This window comes from Aulostomus chinensis, chromosome 23, assembly GCF_037954235.1.
Source record: "Aulostomus chinensis isolate RoL2024-O1b breed Wild chromosome 23, RoL_Achi_v1.0, whole genome shotgun sequence".
In the NCBI taxonomy this organism is placed as follows: domain Eukaryota; kingdom Metazoa; phylum Chordata; class Actinopteri; order Syngnathiformes; family Aulostomidae; genus Aulostomus; species Aulostomus chinensis.
In genome coordinates, this window is record NC_141342.1 from 15,810,699 (window position 1) to 15,834,996 (window position 24,298).

Here is a 24,298-nt window from a genome sequence, read left to right on the forward strand (position 1 = left end):
ACACATCCAATCATGTTAAAGTGTCCCAAATCTATGTTTTTCACCCTTCTGTTATAACAGGGTTAGTGCCAAAATAGACATGAAGCAAAAGTTAAAAAAAGGATCATTTTTCTCATAAATAATGACAGATTGTAGTGTTTTATAAGATAAAATGCACAGTCTTCTTTCTTCGGTGCAATATCATGTACAACTTTATCCATATATGTGTAAAAGTGGAAGGTTTATATCGTCTTAAAGTGTTTCCTCTGGGTTTTATTTATTTTTTCCCTATACATGTACATCTTTATTGAGCTGCCCTATGCGGGTCAAATAAGGTTTCTCTGATCATATAGTTACAATTCAACACTCACGCATCAATTAGTTTGTCAGCTGAGTTAAAAAAAGAAAATTAATTTCCTTTAGAGTAAGCTATTTTTTTGTAACGTTAGAATTAAATGAATGTTAAACGAAGTAAAGACAGTGACAGGTGCTGATTAGAGCCAAATATACTATTATATATATATATATATATATATATATATATATAAATAATTCCACAGGATGTCATCTGGCATACTGCCATCATGATTGACAGATACATAGAGGTTCACAGTTTAGTGCTTTCAGAGGAGAGAGCCAGATATGCCAATTAAAAGGGGAAAGTGACAAAAAAAAAGGAAAGTTTCTGTCTAAATAGAATTAATTCTGCTTTTGGGAATTCTCAGCTGTGGAGAGAGTGAAGAGTGAAGCCTTCCACCTTTAACAAGGGCTGTGAATGACAAACATATAGGAGCTGACAGAACATCATCTCGGGATGCGTCAAAGGGGAGCCACGAAATAAATAACAGCGGAGAAAATTGAATTACGAAGCAAGCAAGGGGCTTCCTGCTACAAACAACAACCCAAAAAAAAAACGGTTAATCCTTGTAAATGTTTTTAGCTTCTTTTTTTACACGTAAATAATGAAGTTGAGCATTTAGACTCATAAACCCTCATAATATTTTCATTAAATTCCATATCAATGCAATTGCAACACCTAGGTATCTGTCTGAATGTACAAGCTCAGCTAAACATCCCCATTCCGTCTAACAACATTTCAAACGTTCACGCTACTTTACTGTGCGCGCTGCCCAAATCCTTTGCAAATTGCACAGTGCTAATCAGTCCAGTGTCCCCTTGTTGTAAATCAATAATGATATAACTAAGTCATACAAGGCAGCAGTGGCGGAGGGATTACGAAGCCAAAGAAAGAGTGAAAATAAGCTCTAAGAAGGATTTCATGCATAAATCTCTCACTGCAACTTAGCACAAATTGAATTCAGGCACACTGCTAGAAAAATTAATTCAGCTTTACAAAGCGAGGAGAGGTTAAACACTTTATGTGCTGCTCAGTGATCCAAATCAGGGGAAAACATTCAGAGGCATTCTCACCGCAGCCCACATGAACCATGTGATCTCGATACCTGAGAAGTAAATACATTTATCTCCAAACAGTCTCATTAAGTGCCTGAATTCATTGAAGTGTGGGATGTCATTTCAACTGTTTTTCTCTCTCTACCCACCAACACACAGAAAATGCATTTAATTTAATGTTAAGCACAGTTTGCATTCTTTATTTTAACCCCTCTGCTCACTATAATTTGTTTACAATATGTGATGTCACGCTATAGTCTAGTTGTTAGCAGACATTTCAGGTATTTGTTAATGTATCGTCCACCGCTAACAGTAATTCAAAGCTTACTTAGCTAACAAAATGGCTGTCATGATAACTCACAATAACATAGATTTCAGTGCACGACAATGTTGTATTGGTTTAACCTAATTTACTTGATATTGACAAACAATGAAATAAATTGGAAATAAAAGTTAGATAAATATCAGGATATAGAAATATCTGAAAAGTTGTTTAAATCGTTAGTATAGATCTAATTGGTTTTCCATGTTTTTGTGTTTGCAGCTGTGTAAAGTTAAAAAAAAAGAGTAAAACTAAGATTTAAATGTGTAACATGTTAAAATGTATTTTTTTTTTACATTTTGGAATCATAATATACAGTAACGTTATAGATGTTATCGAGCAATGATAAGCGCTTTTTTTAACTTTTTTAGAACATCACAGTGTGTTTCTGCAATGAGGGAGTTGAAATAAAGACACAATTCTAAACGAAATCTAACTTCTTAATTTTTTTTTGTCTTCAACAGACGATCGTGACCACACGGGGTTAAAATGTGAGCGACAGCTTCTGAGGCCCACCTGAAACGGTAAGAGTCCGTTTTGTCTCTTCAGATTGGAGCAACGACTCGGGATTATCGTCCAGTTTCGATAAAATATTTTGATGAAACTGTCAATTGCTAAGAATATGAGACGACATGACATTTTTCCAGTGCCAAAACCTTCAGGTTAGAGGTTCAAAACTCAAACTTGGTAGTTTTAGAAAGCAATAAAACCAGCAGAGTAAAGCAGCAAATGCTCACATTTGAGCAGACTTGAAAACGTGCCATTTCAAACTAAAACAAAATGGCCGTAATGAATCCAGTCCGCTACACTCTACACAATCACAAACGCCATGCAACCCTTTTGCATAAAAGATTTCAGACACTTTTATTATTGTACAACTGTGACCAGCATAATGAAAGTGATAATACCCATGAACATGAAAGACATTTTTTCTTACTGTATTTACAGAGAAGTGTCTTCACATCACACACACACACAAAAAAAAAACCTTCTACAAATGAACAATTTGTAAATAACATAACCATTAAATAAACTCCACCTACCTTTAGGTTTACAGCTGAATATGCATATGATGACCATCTCTGCACTGCATAGAATTTATACATATACTTTTCCTCATGAACACCGTGGGTTTATCCTAATAATAATAATAATAATAATAATGATAATAATAATAATAATAATAATACTGCTCTCATGATGCATATAGGCGGCCTGTAAATAAACACTGATAAGAACTAAGTCTTTGGCAAATGCAAATACATTCACTTGACAGATGAAGGAACTCGTGAGGATGCTGAAGCTGAGAGGGGGACATGTTTAAGGCATTTAGCTGAAATCGTCGTCCTGCTTTTTATTTTGTTTTAATGTTACTGGAGTCGTTGGAATCACCCTATAAGAGCGAATTTGGACGCTTCTGGCATCAAACTAAGCAAATGAAGTTTTAAACGGCTGTTTTTTTGTTGTTGTTGTTGTTGTTGAATGCCAAAGACTTAATCAACTTAAATAAAAGGAAACGTAAGCTGTGAGAACATACGGTAGTAGTGCATGTCAAGGCAGTGAAATGATGGGCCTTGATATAACAGCATGTGAAACTGTAAGTGCATTTTAAGTATGAAACAAATTAGACTTACAGCAGTTTCAGGAAATGCTGTAATGCAAATATGCATAATCATTTTCTGCATATAACCGCTCCAGTGTTGCAAACCTCCAAAAATAGTGCAAAATTAATGTAAAGGAAAAAAGAAAAAAAAATCCTGACAAAGAGTAAAACGCTAGCCAAGCAGATACAAATTAGAAAAATCAAATCAATAATTTTAAGAATATATTGACTAGTTTCTTGAAATCTTCCAAATAGCGGGCCATGGTGATATACTGTCATGGCCTCCTCTATTTTCAAACTGATGTTTCTTTATTTATCTCATTTTCATTTTTACATCTTGATTGTGTATCACAGAGAATATGTCCTAATCTTCTCATGGCATCAAAGCAATCGATTTACTCGTGATGAATGCTTGGGTTGGTGATGGATGAAAACGTTGGCCTGCCACAGCCTTGGATGTGCTGCTGCTAATCTCCTCTGATCTCACTGCGTTGCCATTTAAATCGAGAGGGAGACGAATGGGAAAAGGGGGGAAAAAAAAAAGAAAAAAAGCTGCTTTTGCTACATTTTTGCTCTGGACAGTCCCTGTTGAGGGCTGTCAAGAAAAGGAATGTACAGTATTGATCCATGATGGGATGAAACAGTGACACTGCTACACAGCGAAAATAAAAATCTGGATACCTTTGTTATCAGTCTTTTTCTTTTTTTTTCATTCTTTTTTTTTTGTTTTTTTGTTTTTTTTTTGCAACCACTGCAATTCCCCACAGTTTTCATCTTGTGTCTTTCAGTGACGATGTCTTGGAGATTTGTTTTTGGCTTTTAATGTCCAAAGAAAAAAGGGGGGGGGGGGGAGACAAAAAAAAAAAAAAAAAAAAAGCAGAGAGTCAAGAAGTCATCTGGAATCCTAAAAAACCGTTAAGTTTCTCATTGTGCCAGCTGGGAACATTTTATGCGCAGTTGCTCAGTGTCCAGTGGACCATGCCGCTCACACCGGGGCAATATGGAGGCTGAGGCCATGGTCCTGCAGGTTGATTTGGTTTCCATGGTAACTAGTGACGGTCATAGGCAGTGGCAGCAGTGGGAGGGGCGGAGCCTCTCGATGCGGCACTATAATAATAAGGGGAACCTGAAAGTTAACAGAAGAATGAACCATTTGAAACAACAAATACAATTTTTTTAACTGACATTTACTGAATTTATCATCATTAGTTACTAAAAATAATATTTTTATTTCAAAACAAATCTGCAATTTATTTGAAACTGAAGCGACCTCAACTGCTTTGCAAAGAAACAAAAATCAATTAGTAATTAGGCCTGACAAATGACTTATTACAATAAAATGTCAAATACTTCAGCTATTATGACATCATCCATGTTACACAGTGTCTGTGTCTCACACCAAATAGACGTAAATCAGTTACTTGTGTCTGTCTTTTCAAATAGAATAGATGGTTATTAGATGTAATCCTTGTTGTCATGGATCTTGTTATTGCTTAGCCAAGTTATGAAGATGAGATAAGGCGAATGACGAGGCCTACTTTTATTCAATTTTATTTGTTAAATGCAACAAACCTCTGTGACAGAACAAACAACCACATATTTCATGGTTAATTGACTGGTCGCTAAGCCTTGTCCACCTTAGTTAAGGTTGCCCTTGATCTTTCAATTTTCCTACACTGTCTTTAATCCTGGGTTGGTCTTAAAAGAACTGCTGTGCAACTATTGTGTTGAAACCTTTCCGAGGGAACTCCCTAGAATGCGCTCTGTCCCAGCAAATGTCTATGTATGGCCCATTTCAACTCTGGTGTTACTCAAGGTTCTGTCCTCGGCCCACATGCATAACCTGCGTTGTTAAGATGAGCGCGATCTCACCCCAGATTCAATGTTGATGTGAAATATGAAGACATTTTTGAACAACAATGCAGAGCTAAGTCACTGAAATATTATCCAAAAAAATGGAAGCAATTATTATTTTACTGAATGCTTAGCTTATATTTATTTTCAAACTGTGTGTTTTCACTCGGAGCACTACAAAACAAGATTCCGATAAGATTTAGACAAACTGATTTTAGCAACTTCAATACTGTTTACTGTGATTTTACTCTAGTACCTAGAATTACCTGTGCCGGATTTTTGCAAGGTTCAATTTGTTTTAACCGGATGAAGGTGTCTAAAGATGTGCTCTTATGAGGGACAGGCTAACTAACATGCTGATGGGCGTGATTATAATTCTAAAACGCAAAATGTGTTAACATCCTCCAAACTTTAGAAATATTAAGTGTTATTTCAGCAATACATGTACTACTTTGGTATATTGAAACAAAGCCTGGCCAGCAATGATTGGACAAGCTTTGTTCAAGGGGGAGGGGTAAATGAATCAGACAGTAGTCAGCCTCTACTCACTTAGTAATGCTGGGTTGCTGAATCGCCAAGCTTCGTTGTAGGTTGTGTACTGTGGATGACTGTAGGGGTTCCCCGAAAACTCACTCCCTGCGAAACAAAACAACAAACCAATTAGCATTTCAATGCATCAAACCATTACCCCTTCACATGCAGTCATTTCTCATCATTCAAAACAGGATGCAATTTGAGGGGGAAAATGATAGTCATCGATGTGCGACCAGTCAAGCAAGTAATTTATTTCTTTTTCATTTCACTTAAGTTATGCAACACTGAACAATACAGGATGTGACACTGACGGCGGCTTTCCCTGTCCCATTTATGGATATCTACCCATTCTTCTTCCTCCAGTATATTCCAAACCAGTCTAATACATACCAAGTGGTAATAAACTGTTTCATGCGTGCATTTTAGATATGATGCAATAAATCCTGTTGCCTTTCTCGGAGGTATTTTAACATCTCCAATCTCAACCTCGCTGGTCTGAGCGCTGCTGTATGCTGCAACAGAATTTCATTGGAAGGGAAGTAACTTGGGGTTGTCAGTGAGCGCTGCTGTTGGTTCAACATGGCTCTGTCCTTTATGAGACAATAAAGGCCAGATTTTATATGAAGCTGGTGAGAAATGGCTTTGCTTTAACAGTGTTTTGCGCCTGTCACTAAATCTTAGTGGTTGTGGATAGGATGAATGGGTTGTAAGACAAAACCACAAGCCATGGGATTAAGGCACTCATCTTTTCCTTTTTGCCAGAAGAACAAATGGAAAGTAAAAATATGTTTGACTTGAGGTTTTCCAGCACATTACTTAATGCTTTTATTAGTCAATCTCCAAAATCCTAAAGTAAACCTGCTACCACGGTTCTACCACATTTTTGTTGTTTTTACGGGGAACTATTAAATTGACCAAAGTCAAGCAAATGTGATGCCTCTAGAGATGCTTTTAAAGATGATTTTCAAACTCAAAAGCAGAATGAAAAACCTAGAAAGTACATACTCCTGCACTGTATGCTCCTAGACGGAAATGAAAAATATACATGCTTTCTGGACAAACATCGACAGTGAAAAAAAGAGTAATTATTTTAAAAAGTTATTCACGTATGATGGAGGTTCATCTTTAAATGTAGCTTAGTCCTTCAATTCTGGTGATGGACAAAGTTTCGATGAGACGAGGGAGGAAAAAATCCAGACAAATAATGGTGCAATCTTCAGATTATCAGCTCTCCAACACACAGAACAAATGTGGAAGTAAATATGATCCCATCGGCTGAGTTGATAACAGAACATGTCTCTCAGTGAAGAAGGGAGGAACGGCCGAAAGCCTGTGACAGGTTGACTATAGGTGAATTATATTTTAACACGGGACAAAGCTGGTTTATGATGCATGTAGTTCAATGACATCAAGGCAAAATTCTGGTTGTGTTTAGGTGAAAATGTGTAATGCTTAAGCTGCATCCCTGCCCTGTTCCTTAATGTGAAATCAGAGCCTGACCTCCTCAGAGAAACAGGGATTTGAATATTTACCAGGCACCCATTTTTGTGCCTTTTGACCCTAAACTGCTCGCTGTGAACCGGAACTGCAGGTTAAGCAGAGGAAGGGAAGAGGATATGCTCTGGAGTGACGAGGAGGGGCGGGGAGGGGGGGCTGCTAGTGCTATTTATTGACGGCCAGTGAAAATGGCGACGTGGGGAGATAATGAGCCAATAAGGCTGACAGGAACGTAGGAAGGAAGGCAGAATGACTGTCCTCTCCACACTCTCTGATCACTTATTCAGCCTGTCTAATCCAATCATACACACTCGGATAATATAAGGATGGGGGAGCCTTGTACTCCTCGGGTCAATATTCATCGCTTCTTTGTGTAAATTGGCGTTAAAGTCTCTTCCCTCTGCTTGTACAGCTGTTGGATGTGAGGGCAACACCACCTGTTAATGTGAAGCAGTGGCGTGGTCTCACTTACCAGGAACCATTCCAGCGAGCGTGGAGGTTGGGTAACTGCCCTGGCCTGTAGGGGGGACGTGTGGGGGATACCCAGGTAAGGTTGTGTTGGCCATGTCCCGACCTGAGGAGACAAAACAGTACAACAAAAACATACAAGATTACCACTGTTAGTTTTAATTCAGGAGCTGGATTGTGACCAAACTTAAAACTTGGAGCTGCAGAACAAAATGGCTATTATTAATATCATGATTCAAGTTTTTTTTTTTCCTAGTTTGGAACTGAATAAAGTAAAATTTCGCACAACATTCAGTTATGTAAAAGAAACAATACAACTTCACAAGTATGTCTTTTCCTCGTGCAAGTATATGAAAGAGAACAGTATCTTAAGGGATGTGAATGAAAATTTCTTTTAGAAGTGTACAGTTACAGCATACTGTGATGTTATACATTATTTTTCAAAAATGTCTCATTCTTTATTTTTGATGTTACGATCTGATCAAATATTTGATCATTAAAATCTGGAAAAGAAGTAAGAAAACCTGTCAAATAAATGATTGGAGTACGAAGAGTGCAGTTGAAATGAAGCACAAGTGGAGTAAAAAAAAATGGACTTTTTAACACTTTTTGTGCTCCAAATCCACTCTAGGATTCGATTTCAAAATACACCAAAAAGCTCCTGTAAACTCTCATGCTGCTCAGTGTTGACATCATAACTCATCACCACCACCACCTCAAGTCAGTGAGCAAGATTCCACTGTCACTTTACAGCAACTCGACCTGCTGCTTTGAAAAATGCTGTGTCATTAAAGCCTGTTACTTAAACCCAGAATGCATCAGTAAGCCTCTAATAACAAACAAATGAGCTAACAGCTGCTGCTTTGAGGAAACTAGTCGCACAAAAACGCCTCGTCGTTAAACTGTCACAACTTCTCTTCTCCTCGGCTGCGACAACACTCCTCTCTTCTCTGCTGTGTCTTTTATGACCGAGCACATTGGCGCCTCCGCAGACCGCCGCTAGCGCGGTTGCAGATATTCAGTTCTGTAATTGAGAGTGACGGTTGGGTTGTCCTCACTGGCCGCTGGGATGTTTGGACTGCGGCACGTAACCTCAATCTGCACATGGGCCATTGTAGAAGAATCCCCTGCTATATTGTAGTCGTGAGGGTCATTTGGGCTCAAAGGGAAAACCATCTCCCATTGGAACTTTAATGAGGAATAGTGGACAAAATGCAGCATAAGGCCACAAACGAGCATTGTCCAGGTTTTTGCTCAACGGATGTTAATTCAGACCTGTGTATAAGTCAGTTTTAAATCTGCTTTAGCTCAAGCTTCAGAGAGAAATTGTACGATTTTTCCTTCACAATTCCTTGATCTGTCAGCTAGAACCACGCTAAGCATTTAATGACATCTGTAACAGGATACAAACGCTTCATCTCGAGAATTAAAAAAAAAAACCCAGCACCTTTAAAACTGCACCGAGCTGTCGATTAGCTTTGCTAATGAGAGCGGGACCACAGGCAAGTTTAAATATTGACTTCAAAATCCAATGTATATATTACACAAGTTATATGTTTAATTGAGGGTGAAAAAAGGAGCTCTCATACTGGCATGACTGGGACTGGGGAGTGAAACAACTGGTCCAACTGGTGAAGGAGCGGGATGATCTGCAAGGAGGAAGTGGAAGGGGACGCTTGAGTCGCTTTTTCAGAAAGATGCATGAAGAAGCGAGAAGACACAAGTGAGCTTGTGTGTCTTTTTACAGTCTCTCCAGTCGTATCAGTATCCCGTTGAACGAATTCACCTTCTGCTGTAAAATCAGCTATAATCATGCTAATAGACTGAAATTAAAGTAGCAAAACTCGTTTTCATTCACGGTAGGAGTTGGTGCATTTAACGAGTAACAGGGTTTATGGGCTTTTTTGTTTTAGTGTTACAAACTATATTTAATCAAGCACAGTATACAGTGCCGGTGTATTTTTTTTTTTATTACAAATTTACCACTGCGTTTAAATACTTTTTTTTTTTTTTACACAATCAATTTTAAAAGTAGGGTTACTTTGCAAATTAAAATTTCAAATACAAAATACATGATGTGTACTTCAAAACTGAGCTAAAAAAAAAAAAGTCTTCCTTTCCTTGCTTCACCATCAAAATACAGTTTACGGATTAAAAGATTGGAGGAACTGACTTTTAACCAAAAAATCCGTCTTCAGGTGATACTTCTGCAATTTACTACAAAAATGACTTGATTTATAGCTAAACAGCTTCTGTCAGACAATGTGCACATCAAAGATAATGGTTCAAAGTCACAACTTCAACTCTGAAACTGAAATATATTGGAAAAAAAAAAGGTAGGATGGAATCTGTCCTTGGATTAAATCTCTGCTTAATCATGAATGATCCCATTTGTGATCATGAACTGTACAATAAGAAATGTTTCAGTCTCATGTTCCACTGAATAACTGCTTTCTCTTATTTGCAAACCTCAGCACTAATCGCTGTATTCTGTGAGAGTCTGTGCACCGTGCGTGTGCTTAAAGCGCTCAGACTGAAGGAGCTTTACAGAGAGGAGTGAGGTCATGCCGGACCTTTCATTTACAACAAGAATTAGTTAGCCACAAGCCAGTGCACATAAGTCAAAGGGAGCCCTGGGAGTACTGTAGGTGGGGGGTCCAGCGAGGGGGGGAGTGGGGAGGGTGGCCTGTGTGTGTGTGTGTGTGTGTGTGTGTGTGTGTGTGTGTGTGTGTGTGTGTGTGTGTGTGTGTGTGTGTGTGTGTGTGTGAGATCATGGCAAAATGCGGTCCTGGACACAACTTTGAGGGAGAATTTGTCTCTTGTTTCTGCCATGGAAAGATTTTGTCATAGAAGATGCAGAACTGGTGTGTAGTTGAGACCCAAAACGAAGGCAGAGGTTGGAGATGGGCGTGGTCTAAGCCAGGGCGCTGGGAGTTGAGGGTGTGTGTCTGCCCTGGCACACACTGATTTTAAGATCTGAAACTTTACAAGTATGTTTCAATCCAAATGAAGGCTGTGTTTGCTCGTTGTCTGACCCGTGACGATCATCTCCTGTGTAAATGACTCCCAAGTTCTCATGGGTTGGTGATCCTGCTGAATAATATTCTCTAATATTGTGATTATCACTTGTTTGGATTGTGCAAAGGCACATGAAGCCAGTCATCATATCTCTCCAATTATTTCAGGACTTCTTTTTTTGCCAGGCGTCAATACTTCCTATTCTTAAGAGTGTATAATTCCCCAACACCGACATGTAATATCCCTGGCTTCCATGCAACTTCCTTGTATGAATCTATCCATAAAAAAATAATGGTTGTTAAATGTAGTTCCAGCAGAACAAGGGAGAAACGATTGTTCATTTTAGCGAATCATATATTAAATACAAAGTATTTTTTGGAAGTGCTAGCGTTGCTGCAATTGTAAAATTGAACAAAGACATGGTAAACTGGCTATCTCTGCACATGATTTACTTCGTGGTACAATTTTGAATAAGAACAGAAAATTTGTGCATAAAAAATCATGGATGTGGACGGAGCATTTGTGTACAATTTCAAATAAAAAAAAGTGTAAAGGTGATAACGTGTCAACAAATATGTGTTAGAAAAACACTGCTGTTGCAACACATGCTGACCTTTGACCCATCAGTTTTAATTTCGATGGCAGGATAAAGTTGCGACTACCCAGTTTTTATTAAAAAAAAAAAGTGTACTTCTTTATTATAAATATTGCAATTACACCTCAAACCCTAACTGTTTCTGATTCAGATTCCTGCTGTAGATGCATTTTTGTTCATAAAATTGCATTTTTTTTTTTTTAAGAACACCGTGACAATAAAACAGTCTTTTGGCCGGTCACCAATAATCAATATGAGCCGTGATACTGATCCAGTGTATTAGATTGGAGCTTTAACACTGATTGGAGACTTCAGTCACCATTTTAACCTTAAATAGCTGCAATAAATCCCCTATTTGGTCATTTTGATCTCTGAATTTAAAGGAGTGATATTTTCGTAAATAGCTAAAGTGCTCATTTCAGTATGCAAATATATGACTGTGGAGCACCGGAGGCCTGGAGAATATGCTTTTCTAAAGGTTTATATTAAGACGCAAGCAACAGCAATCAGAGTTTTTAGCCATTAACTCCTGTTTTGTTTTGTTTTTTCTCATCGCATGTTGACTCGGATGATAATAATCGCAGCGTCTATTGGATCCTGTTTATGTGTATTCCAGGATGCAGTTGGCAGTTACCGCCAGCAGCTCTGTGACTGTTGCTTTATGTCCCCTTTAAAGCTTTCTTTCAGAGAGGCGCCGGTTGGGAGAACTCTCTGTACAGCAATGATAGCCTCATTAGCTGCTTCCTAGCCTTTGTTGTTTTTACAACAGAGATGTGTGTCCAGATTCTCATTAAAGGATGGGCTTCTTTATATTGTCTTCTTCCTCTGACAGTCCCCTTAGATTGAATGCCAGCAAATCAAGCTATTTATTTTCCTCTGCCCTCCTTTTTGCTTTCCCTGCAAAAATCAATTCAAAGATTTTTTGGTTTGCTGTTACAAAAGCCTGTTGATTTCTGCCTCAGTTTAAGAAGTGGGTGGTAGCAGCTGCTGCTGAGCTGGGAAAGTAGTATTTCCTCCTTTTTTTAATTTTAGGGCAGTAGAAATACTTGACTTGTTCTTTTGCAGTTATTTTACAAAAAAGGTGAGCGAGAACTAAATGAAATATCATGTATTTTGAATGGGTTTCCCCCCACAAACAGGACTTATCCTTGTTGGATTTCAAAGACTGAAACACTGCATTTTATCTCCATCGACCACAGTTTGACGGCTAAAACAACGCACGGCTTTTGCGTGAATATCAGCTTCTTCAAACACACAACAAAACCGGGTGACCTTCTCTTTATTTGGCACAAAACCAATGTCATTTGTGGCTGTTTTGCTTGCGAGAGTATTAAACTTAGCATGACAGGGACACCTTCATGTTTGCTACAACAACAACCAAAAAATCTTTGACCTCCATTTTCTAGGCTATATGCAGAATGGGGCAATTTATCACAAGCCAAAAAATCTCAGCACGCTAATTAATTACAACTAAGTAAAGAATGTTTGGAGAGCCAAATTGCTTTAATTCCCTAAACACCGGCTGAAAGTCATTCATTATCAAATGTGTGCTCAAAGGTTAGTTTGCTTTTGTGAAGATGAAATAAGCATTCATTTTCGAGCTTCGCCCCTGTGGAGGGGCAGGCGAGCGGTTCGTCATGAGGCCTCTCGTCACTGACGGCAGGTTCGCTGTCTGATCTTTGCTCGCTGCTCACTGGACAACAGCAGCCCTTGAATACCCTGAGAGCACTCACACTCCATCCCTCTAGCTGAACACCATAAGTGAGGATAGTTGTATTTTCTGGCCAAATGTTTGTTTAGCAGAATAACAGGAAGGATTTGAAGAGTGCACACAAGCAGCTGCTTGAGGAAGAAAAGTGTCATTGACACAGGGGCTTTAAGCCTCTGGAGGCCTCCATTAACAGGCTCAGCAGGGAATATGGTTAGAGTCCTCAGCATGCACTGAGTGGAGATGTGTAAAACTCCCACTGAATGCTCAAGGGAATGGGCTCAGCGCTGGAGATGCCTCTTAACTCTGAGGCATCATCAAGAAAACAGGTGGGTTCGGGCTAATTTCAGGAAATACAGAGCCTCTATAGAAATAGTGGACAATCGGCCATATCGAGGCCATCTCTTCATTTATTTCTCAAAATACACAAAAAGTTTGAAGCCCCTCCTTGTGCTATTCATAAATCCGCCCAAGGCTCACACTATTTGAATTTTAAGCAGTTTGAATGAAGAAGAAAAAGAAGCACTTCAGATGAAATCCATCTCTCGAAGGGAATTCATCAAAGAAATTACTTCCCATATCAACAATAGAAATTACCTCACAATATGCAATTGTCCTATCCACACATTCATGGAACCCTTTGGTGTTTTTATGGGGTAAGGGGGGACTATTTAGCAGGTAATACAGCGTTAATGTGGAGGAGAGGGAGAGGGAGAGAAAAAAAATGTTTTAATGGAAGTGGCTTCTTGCCTCTGAATTTCGATGATGTGCACAATGCCCTTAAATCCCTTTCTTATTTGAGTCTGCTTTGCAGGTACTTTTGAGCCTTAATAGGATAAGCAGAGGACACAAAAGATTTCTATCTCTTTAGTCTCTCAGTTCACCGAGGATCCCGATCTCTGCCAATGAGCGCATCATGAATCATTCATTTTTAATAGATTATGCAAATTCCTGGCTATAAAATCAACAAGATCAATAACTGCAGGCATTTTAATTGGTGTTCGAAAACATTTTAAGGATAATCTCCAGCCCCCCACCCCACCCCACCCCACCCACCACCCGTAAAGGCACAATTAATTTGAAATTGGATCTCTGCCTAAATACTGCACATAATTTACTACTTTTTGCATGACTTAAAATTCCTCTGGTGGGCTTATCGCTGCCAAGTAATATGTAATAAGGAGACCACACACACCTGAATATCACCTGTTTTGCAGGAAGGAGAGGATCCACTAATAAATACTAATTAGCAAGTGGAAAAGAGTGAAGTTTGTTCATTAGTTTGACCTCTGAGGGCTTTATATCTCTGCCTCCAAAAGAAAAGGGCAAGAAATTGAGTTACAAAACAAATAATGTGCCTTTTTATATGCAAACGCTCACACACGCACGCACTACAAGACACAGCCATACATACAATCCCATCTTTCTTCTTCTTTGTAAATGTAACGCAGTAAGGAGACACTCACTGTTGAGACCATCTAAAATATCCCGCGTGCAAACAAAGCCACCTGCAGAACCACAGGCTTGCTTTCATGAGGCCATCAGTGCACAAAGGACGAACACACACCTTTCCTCTCAGGAGGTCTGCCTTACAGGGGAAATCTACCTCCCACATATTAATGAGAAAAGGGCCCTTTCTTTTTCTTTTTTTCCCCCCTCATAAGAGTGCTTGGCCATCATTTGAGAAGTGTGTGTGTGTGTGTGTGTGTGTGTGTGTGTGTGTGTGTGTGTGTGTGTGTGTGTGTGTGTGTGTGTGTGTGTGTGTGTTGTGGTGGTGGTGGTGGTGGGGCTGCTGCAATTTTCAATCACCCTGTCCTCCCCCACGTAGAACCTTTGATGGCTGCTGCATAATTATATGAATTTTAATAAAAGATCTGTATATTAATCTCTGGCTGCCGACAGTCATCGTAAACTTTCAGTAAACTTAACCTTCTTCTCGGTAATAACACGGCAACAACGAAACAATATTTCAATTAGCCAGGCAGTCATTAACTGTGACAAGGAGAGGAGACAACGAGGGGGGAGAGAGAGAGAGAGAGAGAGAGAGAGAGAGAGAGAGAGAGAGAGAGAGTGAGTGAGAGAAAGAGAGACAGAGAGAGATAGGAGGGTGAAATAAATGATCATGGTGTTAGAGTTAGGCGGCAGAAATGCCAGAGCGTATTTACCGAGGCACATTACTCGTGCTTTGAGACACACAAACTGTCTCTCGGCGAACAAATCACAGAAGCAACACAGCAGCAGCAGCAGCAGCAGCAGCAGGCAGCCAACAAGCAGTCAGTCCTGCATGGTGGCCGCTTTTGTGAGACCTTGCTCTGATGAATCTGATCTACTGACACCCAAAGGACCTTGTCCAGCAATGACTTAACAGTCACCCCTCTTACAGTCTGCTTGCTCAGCAAAACACCAGACGGAGGACAGCTGCTAAAGCTTTTATCGCATTATTGTACCACCTTTTCAGCTCAGAGTGAAATGGTATTAAAAAAGCCTTCACACTTTAATGTTTGGTTTGCTTTTATTTTCACACATTCATTTTTTTTTTTCAAATGCACGATTCTTGTTTTACATTGTGCTAAACCCCCTCAGCTGAAGCTGTGGCTTGGCAGCATAAAGGCGTACTGTATGGCACTTGATCTTACCTACAGGGTAGCTTTGCGACACGCTGGGGCCCAGGTCTGGGTTGGCGCTAGAGGATAAACTGGGTTTGACTTCGTCCAGGCTGGAATTCAGGGCAGGGAGCGCGTACTCATTAGCCTGGGAAAAGGACAGTTGAATCATTACACAACCACACAATACCTAGATGGAAGTCCTCCCTTCTCCTACTCCATTAAGTGCTCCACACAGGGCCTGTGCCAGTTATAAATTTGTATGAGAGCATTGTGCGTACGTATGTGTGCGTGCATGTGTGTGTTCAAGCTGCAGGATGGTAGTTCAAGCATATCATGAATGTATTTTCGGTATTGTCTGAGAGGAAGTGGGATTTTGAGATGAATGAAAAGCCAAGGCGTCAGCTGGCCCTTTGTGCTTGACTGCAGTCTTAGCCCTGACCAGCCAAGGGAGAAAGCAGTTCGGCTTTGTTAGCAACACGCCATGTGGCCCTGTTTAGTGAGACGCCATTCACCTTTTCTGCCTTTAATTTGGAGTTTAGATCACCTTTAAATTTCATTGCTTCTTAACATCTGAATGGAACACTTGTACACATTTTACTACAGTACAACGTTCAGTGTCGGAGTAATTGTCTGAAGTTTAAGTATTGTATGCGTTCAGGATTAAAGGGCTAGTTAACTCAAATCAACCCCCCCCCTCCCCACACACACACACACACACACACACACACACACACACACACACACACACACGCACATTTTTACAGTTTCATGAAGCAATTCATACAACTTGAATTCACACGATGTCTAAAATCTTACATCTCATCCTCACTTTGACTGATATTGACAGTCGGTGAATTTGAGTCGCTTTCATATTCTATAGAACTTTTTTTTCTGACACGTGCAAAATTAATATAGATAAGGCTCTCTTAACTTCATTATCTGTAACTCTTTTTTTTTAAATCAAGATACAAATTGGAAAATGAGAATTGACTGTTAAAAAAAAAAGCCTTCATTAATGGCAAACATGGCTCTCTATTTCTTCTTTGGAATTCAGGTGGGTGTTTAATTTTAGAAATATACAGTTGTTCTGTTGTTGTTGTTTTTGTTAAGAATTTGGATTTATTTGATTTGTTTGGCCTCAGATTTTGCCTCAAATCATTGTCATGTGGCCTTTTGTCAATCCGACACTCATAACAGATGTTAGCAGCTTTTTAAAATTTTTGTTAATGAGATGAGACTTCCGGAGTCCGAGTGTTGACAATGTTTGTCTGCATATCACCGAGTGTGAGCAGGAGCGGCTCAGTGGGCCTCACTCCCACAGGGGGGGGGACGCCTGTGACCCTGCTCTTGTCTGCCACTATCACCGATAAACTCTAATTGTCTGCTACAACTGTTCACTGGCACAATGTCGGATGTTTTCCTCTATTCTCAGAGGCTTCAGACGCCAAACAGACGTTTTATCATGCAGATAAAGGGCAGGAGGGAGGGAGGGGGGTGGTGGTGAAAAGATAGGTTTGAAAAGGATGACCAAATGGCTAGCAGAAGTGTGGGAGGGGTGAATCCATTGAGTTTTGCATCTCCAGAATGGGTTTTTAATGCCTCACTACAGAACCCAGACACTGGCTAATAGGGCAACATTTTCCACAGGAAAAAAAGAAAAAAAAGTGAAGCGCCCATGAAAGGGAAAGTGCTTTGATTAATATTGCATTGAATTAAAGCTGATTTTTCTGGACTGTTCCTACCCCCCCCCCCCCTCTGTTTTTTCTTTTTTTTTGTTTTAGTCTAACCCTTTTCCCTCTGCCTCTGAATACTCTCTCTGACGCTCTTTGTGATTGCAAGTCATTTCCAATTCGTTTTGGTATTGATCTTCCAGTAGAAATCAGTTTTGTAATTAGCTGCAAATTAGGCCCTCTTCTGGAGGTGAGGCCTGTCCCACTGATTTATCACCTGCGTAATTCGCCCCGATTGGAGAGAAATTAAAATGAACTCAATTAGGCGACTGCTTTTGCTTTATGTGTCTGACTTGTAGTTTCGTGGGAGAAATTAATAGTCTCTTGTTGTTTAATAGTATAATGAAAGTAAATAAAGGTTATCCATTGTAATAAACCCAGAGCTTTTAATAAGCAATGGTTTCTGGCTGTCATTTTGGCTTGGAGGGAGGTGGAGGTGGAGGTGGGGGTAGGGGGAGGTGGGTTCTCAAATGCCTCTTAATTTTTGAAATGAGGATGGATGGGGAGTGTGGCTTTAATATCACAAAGATGTGTGTGTGTGTGTGTGGGGGGGGGGGGGGAGACGATATGTGGCAGCAACCTTTCACATATCTTTGTGCAAGCTTCCAGTGTCGCTTCTACTAGACTCAACGACAAAAACAAGAAGCTGAATCTGTATGAGTTAAGAAAAAAAGGAGGAAAATCTAATCATTGATGAATTTCACATCACTGTATTGCGAATCTCAATTATAAGGGATACAAGGAATGTGTTTCTCATTCACAAAATCAATAACGTGTGGGAGTTTTCCTGGTGATCCCTCCAGCATTATGCGTGCTAGGTTGTAATCCAGTGTTTTGGCCGTCTCTCCTTAATTAGCTCTGGATATTGTTTGGGGAATATTTGTGACATAAGAAACATGGATGTATGCTGAAAAAGAAAACACGTGGCGAGCACTACTAACCTGTTCCGGTTTGATATGCTCCGATGTAGGGAAGACGTCAGGGTACGAGGGGCGTTCAAAGACCCGGTCCAATGCTTCCAGCTGCTGCTGGGTGAAGGCATCTGCCCTCAGATGTTTCCGTAAACTCTCCACACTACCCTGAGAATCACTGTTTGGGCCAGAACCATCTGAGCCATCTACAAGAAGAAAGAGCAACAATCGAGACACTGACCCCGGCAAGGTGGCCTATATGCACTTTACATTCTCCTCATGTGTGTCCTGGATCACCTCTGAGAGCAGTTAGGGGTGAAGTGCAGGTTTTTCCTGCACAACTCACAGTGTTGCTGTTTTTTTTCTGACACACCCACCATGATATGAACTGAAAGCTCTGGTGATTAATGGATCACTTCCAAATACACTGTATCCATGTTATGGCAAGAATGCATAGAAGAAGAATAAACACATTATTGTGCATTTCTTCTATATGACCAACATGGAATTTTTAAGGCCGATGCCGATTACGGGGAGTTTAAAAAAAAATCCACGAAACCGACTTATCGGCTGATATCGTTTAGAGAGACAGACAGACAGAGAGAAAATATGTGAAATGCCTAAATAGACTTTTTTTCCAGCGAATCCTCAAATATGGATCAAAAACCGGTGGCGATGATTTGTCATGGAGGCAGGACATTTTACTTTTTAACAGCTTTTATTGTCCAACTGTGCACAGGGCCTGCACTAAATAAAAAATTGATAGCTGTCAGGCTCTACCTGATACGGATATGTTTGAGATAATATCAGCCAGTTATGTCAGTTGGGCCCAATTTTCTTCTCTCTCTCTCTCTCTCTCTCCTCCTTTTTCAATACTGCTTTCATTATCTGCTAGTTTCATAGCGGAGGACAAGAAGCTGAGTAAAATCCTACAGTGCAGTTCAAGCCCCCTTCTCTCCAAACACAGGAATTTTCCTCCTGACCCGATCCTTTGGGGGAGAAGGATGCTTTAGTTTTTAACCTGCTGTTACTTGTGCAATTTAAACACCTCCCTCCTCCTCTCCTCTCTCCTCCTGCGTGGCTGCAGTTGCCATGTATGCCGGCCTCCTCCCCAGATCCCAGAAAGCTTCAGCTCCCTTACAAATCTGTCATTCTACATTTGCAGCAGATTATGTTCTCCCCTCAGTGAGAGAGTGGTGATATATGATATGCAAGGCCCCTATCGATTGCCTGATCTGGTGGCAAGAGGGAGCTGAAATGAACTTGAAATGAACATCATGCCTCAACTCATTGTGCGTATAATACTCTACTTAATCCCACATTTTTCTCTGCCATAGAATTCAATTGATCAATCATGTCTGTGTGATAGTACCATTTGGGAGGGTTATTGCCCTTCTATTCTGCTGCTTGACCTTTTTTCACAGACTGAGGCCGGAGGATGAACCCGACTCCTGCCTGACGTGCTGAAGGAGCTATAAAAGAGTGTGAGCGCGTGTGTGGGTGTCCATGTGCTAGTGTGTAACCTCAAATTGTGCTGACAGTCACTGAAATGTCAGGTAATAAATAACGTGTGGGTTTGCTAACAATATCTTAAGTATTTATTCCTTTTTACTGAAATAGATGTGCATTTAACCAATGTTAGCCTTTAGATTTCTGGGACTTTGTTTTTTTTCTATTATTAAAGATAAGCGTTATATGCTTGAGAAAATGTCTGTACCTCCTCTCACACTTTTACAGCTTTACCCTCAAACCGTAATGGAAACCGCATTGTTGCCGAGAGACTTGGTAAAACATTTGGATTCTCTAGATTTGGAACTATTTTTGTGCATTTAAACAATCACTTAATCAAAAACTACGCAGTAGCAGGTGGAAGAATGTCAAACTTAAGATGGCAGGAGGTGAATATGAGTCTTAGCTTAGCATAAAGCAGCTAGCAGTTGTCATTCAACGTTTGTAGTTATACCTACAAGAAGTCAGGTTTGATTATTTTCATAGAAGTATGTGATCTTGATCCAAGAGTGAGGCATCAGCTGTTTTTCTAACGACAAAAACTGGGTGATTTATGCGATATCTGCAGCCATTTTTCTGACCTCCACCGAGGAGTCCGAGTGTTCGCTGGTGTTTGTCTGTTGGTCCATTTGACAGCAGACTTGGTAAAGGTTGCTCGAGCCGTATTTATTTCGAGGCCTAATCGTTCTTACCAGATGTTTTTTTGTGCCTAAAGCTAGCAAGACCGTAACCACAGTGCAGTCTTCTACTGATGCATTTAACACGCAGAATAAAAGGAACATCTGCTTGTTTTTTGTTTGTTTTTTTTGCACGAGGTTCCAGCTGCAGGGTTCTGCCAAAGACCACCCGTGTTGCTGGACATCTGCAGGATTATGAACAAAACAATTGCACGTACCGTTTTAGAAGAAATAAAAATGTGTCATGACAATATGTCGAAATACTGATGTACTCATTACATCAAACCAACAGTATACTGGCTCTAGATTTATATTTAAGGAACAAATATGACTGGTTTAACACTGCGGGAAGGAAGCAAAGTGCATTTCAGATGTTTGCAACGGCAACACAAGGAAAAAAACCCAGAAATAGTATTTTCTTGCTCGTGTGTAGAGCTCGGTGGTTAATATTTAGCGTTTTCCGCACAGCCACACTGACGGCCCTCACCTACAGCTGCCGCTTGTCACTTTATCACATTCAGTTGTTCTCTTTTGTTCCAAAGCAAATAGAGTTATTAATTACTTTCCATCAGCTGGCCTGAGCCACAACACCTGATCAATACCCCCCCCCCCCCCCCCATCCTCCCACCCCCCACCCCCACCCCCATATTTGTGTTTCACCACTGTGGAACACACTTCCCACGCACAAGGCGAACCGTCCTGGGTCCATCTAAACACTCCTCTTCTATTCACACCGGCCCATCTGCCCACCGTGTTTACACCGAGTCCCATCTGACAAGTCCATAACAACCACAGTTTGGTGATGAAGATGATGTCACTGACACTTTATATAGCCGTGTAATCTTACATCATCAGGGCGCATAAATCCATTTTATGCACCCTCACCCAGTGGTGGGGGTCCTACATGAAAGCACTGACAGAGTTAGAATATGAGAGAGAGTGGGATGTTTAACAAGGTTTGGTTTATCCTTAAAGTCAACAACAACAACAAAAAGGGAGATATATTTCATGTTTGCCAGGTGATTTCACATGCAAAGTTCTGAACTCATGTTATATGGTAGTTTGTTGTTGGCAGCATCATATAGAAGTGAAGGGGAAGTTTCTCTTTCTTTCTTTCTTTCTTTCTGGATGCATTTTAGCTTAAGGAACCCATTAAATACTGAGCCCCAAATCTGGATCTTGCGTCATATCTTTACAAATACATATCAATTTTAAAATGGCAAAGAAAAATGAATAATTCAAAAATGATCTCAATTATTTCAAGGAAATTAATTAAGATATTTTTCAGGATCCAGGGGACTTTATAATAGAGACTTCCAACCACTGCTGAATTATTAGACAGTGTAGAATCATGGCGGATTTCAGATTTCTGCAAAAATGAATGCCCTTGACGTGAAGTGTCCCTTTTTGGGGTTGCTGTTTTTATTCTTATGAATAAATAGTCGGACGAGTGAATTAACAGTCTTGGTTTTAAACATGAGACCAAGACACATTATGCTGCAACACATTTGGTTTTCGAGGGTTTTTCAAGCCTTGGTAGTCCCAGACTGCTCTTATCAATTTATAACTTGTAGCTTTTCTTCCAATTTTTTTCTCAAATAATACGTATTTAATGTTGGAGAAACTCTCAAGATTTGGAAATGTTTTGTAGGAATCCATGAATAAACATCCCCATGCGATCATTACTGATACTAATCTATGACCACAGTGGCTTTGTGGGTGTGTTACATGCTTGTCTCCTCTGTGGGGCTTTATTGATCATCGCAGGAGTTGAGTGTATTCATCTTGACATCAGTCTGTATTAACTCTCCGGTAACGAGGGAATCGCCTCGATCAGATCAGATAACCAGCTCTAGAAAGCAGACTCCTCTCTGCGGGTTTGGCACCCAAAGGTCACGACCCCCAGCAGGAGGTTTTAAACAACACAAGCCTGAGACTGAAAGTGAGTTTGATAGACAGGCCGCCAAACACAACTAAAACAGTTGCCGTGTGTGAAATGAGAGTAAACAAATACTTTGCTGAAGGTTCAACAGTGTAAAAAAAAGAGCGATTTCAGAATAAAAGTTTAAAATCTTCATTGCAGGGGGAAATATGAAGTTCTTGTTAGAGGCACACAGAGGTGATCTGGCACCTCGGGGTCATGAATGCCCCCCTCAGATGAATGAGCTTATCCCCAACAGTCTGCTCCTTGTTTAAACCACATGTCAACACATATATGCTCTTGTTCCCATCACACGTTGTTATGTATTTCACTATAATACACCTCCATAATTCCCCGCGTCTGATTCAATCCCCGGCTAAATTAAATCAAATTAAAATTCGTTTTGCATCAAATTGGATGAACTCAGCTGGTTTTTGTTTTTCTAATTGAATGTTTTGATTATGCAAACATAAATGAAATATTGTCTTTGTGATATAATGTTGGTTCTGCATCAACAAATGCGTGTGATTTCTGTAGAATTCATTAGAGAAGAAATCGATGAAATGAGAAGTTAGGAAATTAAAATTTTTGTCACTTCTCAAAAATTGCTGATTGTCTCACTTGATAATTTGCTTTTTCCTCTAGATATTCTTTTTATTTTGCGTAATTGTATAAACTTGGGTTAATGATGAGCAATTTGAAGAAAACTATCATTTTTGCACAAATTCTCAAGCTTTATTGATCTAATATTCAAGGTTACATGAGGTTTTGAAAACAGATGCTAGGACTCATGGCAGGATGTGACGCCTGCTCTCTCCATCACTCATCTCCACACACACACACACACACACACACACACACACACACACACACACACACACACACACACACACACACACACACACACACACTAGCACAAGCACACACTACACTCCTGATGACGCTCAGAGATGAGAAATAATTCATTCAACAGCTACCGAAGCACAGAATCACTTCCATTTTGACTGCCGTCGGCCATTGTTGTTGACTTTTGAAATATGATGATCACCTAAACATGAAAATTCGCTCTGCTATTTTGCTCATAAATCAAGACTCAAAGCAGGAAAGGATGCTGGTGTTAAGGATGCAATTTGGACTTGTGAAAGATGGGACACAGAAGAACTGCGCTGTCCAGCTCGGGTCAAAGCTCTAATAACCAGAATCCTTAGATACTGTAGTAGCAGCAGCTTCTTCTTTGTCTATTCTGAGGCCTGCAGGTTCAGCAGCAGCAGCAGCAGCAGCATGGTGGTGGTGGTTACGGAGGGGGAGTGAGACGGGCGCTTGATGTTAATCTGTTAGGTAATAGCTTTTCTCTGCAGAATTGCAAATTCTAATATATGTCACTTTGTAGAATGAGTGGACAGCAGCCGTGGTCATTGAAGACACCATCTACAGCCCACCCCACCCCCACCCCCCAACCCCAACCCCAATCTCCCAGCAGCTCAGTCCGTCCGCAACAATGGCTGCCAAGTGTAACATGCTACTTTTAATTTGCAATAACACGTGACAATAGCAGATTAATGGGTCTTATGACACCTGTGTCCCTGAAGCTCCTCTTGCCGAGACCCAGTGTACATAACGTGTGTCACACTACATTATCTCTACATCCCTCCTGTAATGGGGACCTTTTTTTAAGGGCACTGCTGACTTGGAAACTTAGGAGCTTGTCTGCTAGCTTGGCAGGGAGCCACCATTGCTGCCGAAACTACACAGCCAATCCATTTCACCAGGACTCGTGCTGCACTCCTCCTCCTCCTCCTCTCACTAACCTCTTTCCCCTCCTTTCGTTCGCTCATTTTTGTTCCTGTTTTCAACCCTTTGGTAATGACTGCTGTTGCCATAATCATCATGAGGCTTACCAAGTTAAATGGGGGGGAAGGGGGGTGGGGGGTGGGGGGCCTGTGCTGTGAGGAA

General features: G+C 40.3%; 1 protein-coding gene across 4 annotated transcripts in view; it reads right to left on the reverse strand.

The window, feature by feature from the left end:
* Positions 1-4,276: 4,276 nt before the first annotated feature.
* pax2b (paired box 2b) overlaps positions 4,277-24,298 on the reverse strand; it is a 28,404-nt gene continuing 8,382 nt past the window's right edge. The window contains exons 6-10 of one of the 4 annotated variants that reach the window (XM_086194533.1): positions 18,269-18,444; positions 15,628-15,742; positions 7,675-7,776; positions 5,721-5,807; positions 4,277-4,424 (exon numbers count right to left, since the gene is read on the reverse strand). In XM_086194533.1, the coding sequence (XP_086050659.1) occupies positions 4,303-4,424; positions 5,721-5,807; positions 7,675-7,776; positions 15,628-15,742; positions 18,269-18,444 (602 nt within the window). In that variant the 3' untranslated portion in view covers positions 4,277-4,302. Of the gene's footprint in view, positions 4,444-5,720; positions 5,808-7,674; positions 7,777-15,627; positions 15,743-18,268; positions 18,445-24,298 lie in introns of all 4 variants that reach the window. The other 3 variants (XM_086194535.1, XM_086194534.1, XM_086194536.1) reach the window with 3 other exon arrangements.